We start from the raw sequence: 10,990 nt of genomic DNA on the forward strand, positions 1-10,990 counted from the left end.
TAAATAAGCATAAAAATGTGCACCTCACCACCAAGACCATTCCATTATAACTCTCCAAACTCCCAAAATTTTGACACCTCTTGCAATGGTTTGACCCCTTTCTGTTTTAACAATACAAATTCTATGAACACCCTCCATATCTCTTCAAAATCATTTCTCCTACATAATCTTACCTTCAAGGCACATGTTAATTTATCATTAATAGCTATATCCCAAACCTCTTTGTACCATTCTTCCGTTTTATATTCTGTTTGCCCCTTCCACTTCCTAGCTATAATAATTCATGCAGCTGTCAATAAATAGCCTGTGAACCTTCTACCCCATCATAAACTGATAATAATGCTACCTCTGGACTTTTGGTCAGCTTTAACCCCGTGATTTCTGTTATATCCTTAAATACCCCTTGCCAAAAAAAACCCAACTGTACATATTTACACCCCCAACACCTGTGAACATAATTCCCTGTTTCCTGGCATCCCCTCCAACATAACACACAACTAGTTTTTATAGACATGCATTCTCTCTCTCTCTCTGCAGAGAAAACCGTTTCTAAAGTCTTGCCTTTGTGTCTTTTTTGTTCTGTTTATCCATGTGAGCAGATCCTGGTACCGATGGAACCAGCCCACCTACCTCCACTGAAGCCCCATTCCCCAAAGAGCAGCCGACTCCACCTTCTTCTTCTCTGCAGAAAAAGAAAAGGAGCCTGAACTTTTGTGCTATGGACCCGCTTCTTAGGGAACAGTGGCTCAGTCAAGTGCACGGCCCACATGCCACAACCGGTCTCCCTTCAACCTCACTTGATGGCAGCAACTCTGCAAGCAGAACTGTCAAAGAGACTAAAACGGTGACAGGTGGCAACGGTGCGTGCGCATGGCATAAGCCATTCGCATCATGTCGCCCTCAGGCACTTCTGCATGCGGTTGCCTAAACCTTTTGCTCTGTAACTGATGCCTGGCGATCTTCGACGGGGAAGTGGTTCTGTCTTCTCTCTCTAGTTTGTAAATGCTTTTTGTTGGGAGGCAACTGTGAAGACGCATCCATTCTCCCATCTAAACCGAAAGATGCATCCGTGGAGATCCCCACCCCCTAAGCTAAGCCAAGGCTGTCAAATTAGATTTCCTGAAGCTTTCAATCAGGATTGGCACTTTCAGTGTCCTGCAGGTGGTGCTCTGGAGTAGCTGTGCTTGGGTTGCCTGTGAGCGATGCATTCGCTCAAAATTGTGGGAACGTTTAGGTGATCTGGATGCATCCAGGTTTTGATCTCCAGACTCTTTGTGCTGGGGACCTGGGGATCCCATAGCTTCTGGGGAGCAAGATAGACATGGAATTGACATGCATCTAATTGTTCAAGAGTGAGGCTGCCTGGGCCGACCCTATCGTTGGGCAGAGTGAGGTTGTACACATGTAGTTAGTCTCCATTGTACCCCCTAAGCTAACCAGCTGCCCTCAGCGGCAATGGAGGGTGATAGCTCCTTTGCTGACATTGAAGCAAAACACAGCTACCAATCTGGTTGGCTTCAGTGAATGACATGGGGAGCGTACCATCTGGGCCTGCATCTCAGGTAGCAAAATATCTTGGGCCAACCTTGGATGGTATATTCACCAAATGGGCACTTTTTCACCCAACTTGCCTATCTATAGACACTTGCATCTCCAATATTTGGGAGGTTGTGCTTTAGAATTGCCAATGCCTGTGACAGATGTGTTAATTTTTTAAAATATATATATATTTTTAAATGGTCTCTCATGAGGATCTCTGATTAAACAAGTCAGGCATTTTCCCCCACACATGGTGGTTCAAGCTGTACCTTGAAAAGTCCAGATTTGCCCAGGTGTCTACTGGACAAATGCCTTGATGAGTTAATACATTTCATCTTCACAAATTTAAAAATCTCAAGCAGTTTTGAAACCATTTTACAAGTTCTTTTAAAAAATAAAATAAGGACACATATCTAGTCATGTAGACACCTCCCTTTTTTCATTCAAGTGAAACATTTTGGTGGGGAAGATTGACTGGACAAAACTGCTTGTGAGCCGGTCTAAGTCAGTTCTACCACTCCCTTGATCTGAATGTGACTAGGAGGGGCAACAGTAAATAGAAAACACAGAAATAGGTTGACCCCTGGACCTCTAACCCCTGGAGTTTGGCTACACACACTTATATGCTAAGTTGTTGGGGTGGGGAAGAAATTTGATTCAGTTTGCATCCAGAGGCAAACCTACCTAACTGAACTTTCCAAAATGATGCACAAACTGAAGAACAGCCATCATTCAAAATTCTCAGTTTCCAAATTTTGCAGTGGAGTTCTCCAGCCAAGTAATGCATAAAGCATACATAAAAATGCATAAAGCATGCATAAAAATGCATGAAGATAACCTACAAAAATGCTTTTTATTAGGAGAGATTGCTTTGCCAAAATGTGCCAATTAGGAGAATTTTGCACTAAAAAAGTGGTGAATTTTCACAATGACTTTTTTTAAAAAAAAGAAAAAGAAAATCACAAACCGATGTCAACATGGGGAGACCTTAACCTTTGGGTTGGAAAAACAAGAAAGTGACAGAAAGTGAAACTGACAGACCTGCTCGTTCCTCACTAGCCATGCAAATCGAATCTTCGTTTCCCCTGTTTCGCTCAGTTTGTACAATTCCCAAGCTACCAGGACTGGGCCAGAGCTGCTGCTGGTAGCAATAAAAAGGATGAGTCATTTCTTTTACCCCCAATACTAAATAATTGTGTGGCATATGAGAGGGAGGAGGTCAGCAAAAGTCTGCTCCTGGGAAAAGAGGCCGCCTAGGGTCCCATACTCGGAGCTTGAAGGCTGGAAAAGCAACTGGGTGGAGGCAGCCTTTGGGTTGGGAAAAGTTTGGAGAGGAAAGGATGAAGCAGCCTTTCCCCCTCCAGTCACACTCACCACCTCCCCCAGCTGCTTTCCATTAAATGTGCACACAGAGACTGTGATGCACATCTGCTATGTAATGAGTAGCTTGGAAAAAGCCTCTGAAACCAGCTGATCTGGAAGATTCCTCTTCTAGAGCAAGTTCTGTTTATTCACAACATATTTGCTGCTTAGACCAGCAACTGGGAACCTCGGATCTGGGGGGGGGGGGTTAACCAGGCCTATCAGGATTCTCTCCCCACCCCCACCCCCACCCCCCAGGTCACGTGCCTTTCCACCCCTCGCCAAGCCTGCTTTGCACACTCCTTAGATGTTTTCACCTGACCGGAATGTGTCCTTGGAGTCTCCCAATGCCTTTTTGCTTTCCTGGAGAGGCAGGGGAATGTGTGATCGTGTGCAGAAACTAGCCTGCTTGTACAAAGGTAAAAATTGCATTCGTTTCTCCACCCCACTTTTGCCTCTTGCCCTGCCCACTTCTGGCAAGTGGCCCCCACCCAGCGGGAAATGTGGCCCTCAGGCTGAATAAGCTGCCCAACTCCTGCCTTAGACAATTGCCCCTCTTGCACTGTAGATCTTTTTTTGCCATCACATTGATGGCAAGGAATGAATATAAAACTATTACCACTTTGATGGCTCCAAGCCCGTTAGAACTGTACTCCTCTGTTCTTTTATGTTTGGGGTTTTGTTTGTTTTTTAATTATTGTTATTAATAGTCTGTGCATTGGGTTTTTATATTAGCTCCCAGGCAAAAGAAACTTTGTCTAACACCGTGATTGCAATTGTGATGTTTGTTTATGGGGGGGGAGATATTTTCTGTATTGTAAATAGTTTCTCTTCCGCCACCCTACACCTTCTATGTCTTCCACTTTTCTCTCTTTGGGAGAACAGTTTGTATAACTCAGGTGTGAATTTTGAAGATTTTGTGTCTCTTTTTATGTGTGTGTGTGTTTGTGCATTGTTTTGATTTCATTAAAATTCCTTTTAAATGCTGGGAACCTCCTTATCAGATCAATGCAGAAAGTTGCATTTCTTTACAGAACGAGGCTGCTTATCTGTTATCTAGTTAACGCCCATGACTTCCCCCCAAAGAATCCTGGGAGCTGTAAAGCTCCGCATGGTAGCCCTGTGAGGAATAAACTTCCGTTCCCAAGATCCTTTGCGGTAAGCCATGATTACTAAAGTGATATAAATACAGTGGTACCTCGGGTTACATATGCTTCAGGTTACATATGCTTCAGGTTACAGACTGCTAACCCAGAAATAGTGCTTCAGGTTAAGAACTTTGCTTCAGGATGAGAACAGAAATCGTGCTCTGGCAGTGTGGCGGCAGCAGGAGGCCCCATTAGCTAAAGTGGTGCTTCAGGTTAAGAACAGTTTCAGGTTAAGTACGGACCTCTGGAAAGAATTAAGTACTTAACCCGAGGTACCACTGTAGGCTTTACAGGCAACCTTGTTTCAATGTCACCTCAATGACTTTTATTTAGGGAGGAAGGTGGCTTCCAACCTGGTCCTGGGTGGGCGGGCAAGACTGAATAAATCAGTGGTCTTACTACAGGCTGACCATTCCTCCCTCCAACCCGTATGTTGAGCGATCAGAGAACATGGGTCGGCATAACCTGCCCAGACTCTCTAGATCTTCTTAGAGGACTAGCTGTTGCAGATCAGGATTCTGCAGCTGTCTGGAATTCCAGCACAGTTCCTGGAAATGGCATTTGGCGAGCAGAGGCAGAAATGCTTCTGAATGCCAGTTGCCGGAGGCCAAAGGAGGTGAGAGTGCTCTTGTGTTCGAATCCTGCTTCTAGGTTTCCCACAGGCATCTGTGAGAACGGGATGCTGGATCTTCTTATGTGGTATGCCTGCACACCTGCAAATCATTTCCCCCTGGATCACACATATGATAATATGATTAATGTAAAATGTGTGGTCGTTGCTCCGCCCACTTTTGCCTGTGGCCCCGCCCACCACTAGAATGTGGCTCCCAAAAGATTACTCTGAAGGAAATGCTTCCTATAGGCTGAAAAAGTCTCCCCACTGGTTGCTCTGGAAGGCAACCAGTACTTTCAACTCCACTACCCAGTCTTGGGTGATGACATGCAATGTAACCACCAATCTTGTGACAAAGAGTGTCCTGACTGGTGATCGTCAGGCAACCTGCTGCTTTCCTAGACATATGCTGATTGGTTTTCCTGTGCTGTCATTCTCATATGTAGGTGTCATGGAGGAGAAAAGGGATCGCTCCTCAGGTGATTGCATCTGGCTGTACGCAATCCAGGGATAATTAATCCCTCGTCAATCCATAATTATGGGACATACATGAACAATTAAACCCATGTTGATTTCCATTATGATTTGCGGGCGCCTAAATGGGTCAAATGTGAATAACCTGAGCAGTGTGTCAATACCGGGCCCCCCACACGAATTTTGAGTGCAACATTCAGCATCTCAAGAAACTCAGTTTTCAATTGATGTTTTTAAAAGTGTCTCATCCTTAAGGCTATTGGAGGCGTGAGCATATGTCCAATGCCTGGTGAGCTATCAGGCAAAAAGTAGGGCAGGAGCGGCTTCTCTTTAGGAACGCCTGTGCACCTCTGCCCTAGGAGACAAAGTCTTTTCTTAAGCAAAAGGTAAAGGTAAAGGGACCCCTGACCATTAGGTCCAGTCGTGGCCGACTCTGGGATTGCGGCACTCATCTTGCTTTATTGGCCAAGGGAGCTGGCGTACAGCTTGCGGGTCATGTGGCCAGCATGACTAAGCCGCTTCTGGAGAACCAGAGCAGCGCGCGGAAACGCCATTTACCTTCCCGCCGGAGCGGTACCTATTTATCTACTTGCACTTTGACGTGCTTTCGAACTGCTAGGTTGGCAGGGGTTTCTTAAGCAAAGGACGCCCTATAAGATGTGGAGACTAGGCTCGAAAGATGAAAGTCACCACTGACTTATATGGCTTTGGTTAGGTTAATTTGTGGTCTGTCAACCACTGTTAGTCATGTTAGCTCAGCGAAACCTCCATGTCCAAAGGCAATCTACCTTGGGATGCCAGCTACAGGGGAACTAACGGCACAGGGTGGATATTGTCTTCACCCCCAAACTTCTGTGAGCTTCTCAGGAGCATCATCTAGCTGGCTGCTTCTGAGCTGAATGCTTGGCTAGATGGGCCTTTGGTATGGTCTTACATTTATTTGGTGACAGTAGCAATATCAGGGCAGAGGCTCTTCTTATTCCAGGAAAGGACTGCAGCACCAGGATGCCAGCCAGGTGAAGGGAGTTCTAGTCTAAAACATCTGGAGGGCAACAGGTTCAAGAAGGTGGCACTGGATGTTTTCCATAGCCGTCAGCACCATACATAATGGCTTGAGATGCTGTCAGCCTATCAAGTCAATATGATAGGCATCCCTTCTATGTGGCTTGCTCATCTTCTGCTCCTCTCACAAGGGAGGTGGCCCTCAGTTGTTGTTGTTCTCCTCCCTTATGTTGGATCCTGTTACATGGCAACTCCACCCTAACTTCCTGCCAGCAGTTGGTGCTTAATGATACAGACAGTGCCAGAACGTGGGCAATGACCTCTACAGCTAGTTATTTGGGGCACGTAGCATGTTGGGTTTAGGCAACAGGTTTCATGGGATGCTATAGAGTCCTTGTTGTTGTTTAGTTGTTTACTTGTGTCCGACTCTTCGTGACCCCATGGACCAGAGCACGCCAGGCACTCCTGTCTTCCACTGCCCCCCGCAGCTTGGTCAAACTCATGCTGGTAGCTTTGAGAACACTATCCAACCATCTTGTCCTCTTTCGTCCCCTTCTCCTTCTGCCCTCCATCTTTCCCAACAGCAGAGTCTTTTCCAGAAGTCTTCTCTTCTCATGAGGTGACCAAAGTATTGGAGCCTCAGCTTCACGATCTGTCCTTCCAGTGAGCACTCAGGGCTGATTTCCTTCAGAATGGATAGGTTTGATCTTCTTGAAGTCCATGGGACTCTCAAGAGTCTCCTCCAGCACCATAATTCAAAAGCATCAACTCTTCGGCGATCAGCCTTCATTATGGTCCAGCTCTCGCTTCCATACATCACTACTGGGAAAACCATGGTTTTAACTATACAGACCTTTGTTGGCAAGGTGATGTCTCTGCTTTTTAAGATGCTGTCAAGGTTTGTCATTGCTTTTCTCCCAAGAAGCAGGTGTCTTTTAATTTCGTGGCTGCTGTCACCATCTGCAGTGATCATGGAGCCCAAGAAAGTAAAATCTCTCACTGCCTCCATTTCTTCCCCTTCTATTTGCCGGGACGTGATGAGACCAGTGGCCATGATCTTCGGGGGTTTTTATGTTGAGCTTCAGACCATATTTTGTGCTCTCCTCTTTCACCCTCATTAAAAGGTTCTTTAATTCCTCCTCACTTTCTGCCATCAAGGTTGTGTCATCTGCATATCTGAGATTGTTGATATTTCTTCTAGCAATCTTAATTCTGTCTTGGGATTCATCCAGCCCAGCCTTTCGCATGATGTATTCTGCATATAAGTTAAATAAGCAGGAAGACAATATACAGCCTTGTCGTACTCCTTTCCCAATGTTGAACCAATCAGTTGTTCCATATCCAGTTCTAACTGTAGCTTCATACCTCAGGATAAATACGCTTCAGGATAAGTATTTTCGGGTTGCGCTCCGTGGCGACCCAGAAGTAACGGAGCACGTTACTTCCGGGTTTTGCCGCTTGCGCATGCGAGGAAGCGGCAAAACACGACCCATGCATGCGCAGTCGTGTCTTACGTTCTGTTCAGGATGCGAACAGGGCTCCAGAACGGATCCCGTTTGCATCCCGAGGTACCATCCCGAGGTAGTTTGTATTTCATCACCCAAGGCGGGATGGCCTAACTTCTGCTGTCTATGTTCAGGGGTGGCCTCCAAAGAAGGTTTGGAAACTTCAGCTGGTGCAGAATTCAGCAGCCATTTGGGGGTCACTTTTAAAATTCTAGTCCTCATTGGTATGGGTGAAAGCTTGAAATCATGTTGGCAGTGTGCGCTAACATGCTCAGGACTAGTAAGCAATTGCAACCACCACCAAGGATATGATATCTAAATAATAATAATAATAATAATAATAATAATAATAAAATAAATTTATACCCCACCCATCTGGCTGGGTTTCCCCAGCCACACTGGGTTTCCCCAGCCACCCAACATCATCATCATCATCAATCAAACTTTAAAAACTTCCCTAAACAGGGCTGCCTTCAGATGTCTTCTAAAAGTCAGGTAGTTGTTTATTTCCTTGACATCTTAAGGAAGGGTGTTCCAGAGGGCAGGCGCCACCACCGAGAAGACCCTCTGCCTGGTTCCCTGCAACCTCACTTCTCGCAGGGAGGGAACCACCAGAAAGGATTTCAGCTGAATTTCAGTGTCCGGGCTGAACAGTGGGGGTGGAGACGCTCCTTCAGGTATACTGGGCCGAGGCTGTTTAGGGTTTTGAAGGTCAGCACCAACACTTTGAATTGTTCTGGGAAATGTACTGGGAGCCAATGTAGATCTTTCAGGATGGTTTGGGCAAAAACATTCCTCTTTTCCCAGTGTTTTTGTTTGTTGCTATGTTGTGTATCCATGGAGGGCTATAGAAATTTTAAGAACAACAACAACTCAGCACAGATGGATGGTGGAAGCTTGTCCTTCCCTCCATAAAGGCATGTTTGGACTAGAAATCAGAAATATGCTGTTGCACTCAGGTCTCGCTTGTGGGCACTTGGGCACCTGGTCAACCCCTGTGAGAACAAGATACTGGACTTTGGTCTGTTGCAGCAGCTAGGCTTTTCTTATGTTGGACTCCTGACAACTCTAGAGGCAGGTGGTGTGGCTTGTGATTCTTCCTTTGGGGGGGGAGAGTTCAGAGCAGGGGGTGGCTCTGAGGGGCAGCAAGAGCTCTCCCCCCCCAAAAAAAATTCTTTTCCCTAGGCCACCATTTGCACCCCTCTCTCATATCACTAGAATGTATTCGCATCCAATGAAGCTAAATGTTGGCAGGTTTGGGATAGGTAAAAGAAAGTACTCATGCTGGTAGCTTCAAGAACACTATCCAACCATCTTGTCCTCTGTCATCCCTTTCTCCTTGTGCCCTCAATCTTTCCCAACATCAGGGTCTTTACCAGGCAGTCTTCTCTTCTCATGAGGTGGCCAAAGTACTGAAGCTACCAGCATGAGTTTGACCAAACTGCGGGAGGCAGTGGAAGACAGGAGTGCCTGGCGTGCTCTGGTCCATGTGGTCACGAAGAGTCGGACACGACTAAACAACTAAACAACAACAAAAGAAAGAAAGAAAGTACTTCTTCACCAGCACAGAGTTAACCTATGGAACTCACTCCCACAGGAAGCACCATTAGTCACCAAATTGGCTGGCTTTAAAAGAGGATTAGACACATTCATGGAGGCTGTCAATGGTTACTAGCTATGATGGCTATGCTCTGCTTCCGCTTTCAGAGACTGTTCTGAAAACCACTTGTTCAAAACCACAAGAGGGGAGAGTGTTCTGGTGTTCAGGTCCAGGGGCAGACCTTATATGAAACTAATGAAGCTTAAGCTTCAGGGACCCTAATCCCAGAGTGCCCCAGAAGTGACTTTAATCCACATTGCTTTTTTAAAAAAATGGGTCTAGTACTGTAGAAGCAACCTGAGTCACACAACTCAAATCGATTAACTTTTTGTCAAGTCTGACACTCAGCAGTACAAATGTTATAACGTAAACAACCCCCTTGAAGAAGATAACAGTGGTTACCCAGACCTCATTGCTGGTTAATAATAATAATAATAATAATAATAATAATAATAATAATAATAATAATAATATTATTATTTATATGGCACCCATCTGACTGGGTTGCCCCAGCCACTCTGGGCAGCTTCAAACAAATTAAAATATCAAACACAGTAAATCATCAAACATTAAAAACTTCCCTATACAGTCGTGCCTTAGCAGTCGAATGTTTTGGCTCCCGAACACCGCAAACCCGAAAAGGAGTGTTCCGGTTTGTGAACATTCTTTTGGAAGCCGAACATCCGGCAGTGCTTCCATGGTAGCTCCTGCAGCCAATTGGAAGCTGCGCCTTGGAAGTCAAACATTTTGGAAGTCGAACAGACTTCCAGAACAGATTTCATTCAGGTTCCAAGGTACGACTGTACAGGGAAGCCTGCCCCTAACAATTGTGAAGGGGTTCCCATAACTGTTCAAGCTTTAGGGCCCTAAAAATTTAGGTTCACCACTGCTCATGCCCTAAGGGGTTTTCCCCAAGCATCTGGGCACTCACTGTGAGAACAGGTAAAAAAAGGTAAAGGTAAAGAACCCCTGGGTAGTTAAGTCCAGTCAAAGGCGACTATGGGGTTGCGGTGCTCATTTCGCTTTCAGGCCGAGGGAGCCAGCGTTCATCCACAGACAGCTTTCTGGGTCATGTGGCCAGCAGGACTAAACCACTTCTGGTGCAACGAAACACTGTGACAGAAGCCAGAGAGCACAGAAACGCTGTTTACCTTCCCACCACAGTGATACCTATTTATCTACTTGCACTGGTGTGCTTTCAAACTGCTGGGTTAGCATGCGCTGGGACAGAGCAACAGGAGCTCAATCCGTCGCAGGGATTTGAACCGCTGACCTTCCAATCAGCAAGCACAAGGGGCTCAGTAGTTTAGACCACATGGCATGGCGTTCCTTGTGAGAACAGGATGCTGGGCTAGATGGGCCACTGGAGATGCAGAAGGCTCATCTCCTGTTCTTATGTGGCCCCATTCTGGCACTGGATATGTCGCCATTGTGACTAGTAGCCACTGACAGCCACCTTCCCATTGGGACACCATCTGATCTGGGGCCACACCTGCAAAGCATATGCAAAACCATTTGGTAAGTATAATGACCCTAATCTCATTCCAAAGAGCCCAGAGAGGAGGAGGAGGAGGAGGACTATTCTCTTCCTAACAGCCAATTGTCCTCACCAACCAGCACTTTTTCACTCAGGTCCTTCTGAAGTATAATCACAAAAGAATCTGGTTTTACTTGCCCGGCAATAGACGTAGTAAGCCTGTCATAAAAAGGAAATGTGAAGGACCAGCAGTCATAATAAGCCAACCTG

At 45.9% G+C, this 10,990-nt stretch overlaps 1 protein-coding gene across 3 annotated transcripts in view; it reads left to right on the forward strand.

The window, feature by feature from the left end:
- Positions 1-3,893, forward strand: part of POU2F3 (POU class 2 homeobox 3) — a 95,640-nt gene extending 91,747 nt beyond the window's left edge. For all 3 annotated transcript variants that reach the window (XM_083481130.1, XM_083481132.1, XM_083481131.1), the window contains one exon: positions 600-3,893. In XM_083481130.1, the coding sequence (XP_083337256.1) occupies positions 600-639 (40 nt within the window). In that variant the 3' untranslated portion in view covers positions 640-3,893. The remainder of the gene's footprint in view (positions 1-599) is intronic.
- The last annotated feature ends 7,097 nt before the right edge of the window (positions 3,894-10,990 follow it).

The sequence above is a fragment of the Podarcis liolepis genome (genome assembly GCF_965112155.1).
Source record: "Podarcis liolepis genome assembly, chromosome: 16".
NCBI classification, from domain to species: domain Eukaryota; kingdom Metazoa; phylum Chordata; class Lepidosauria; order Squamata; family Lacertidae; genus Podarcis; species Podarcis liolepis.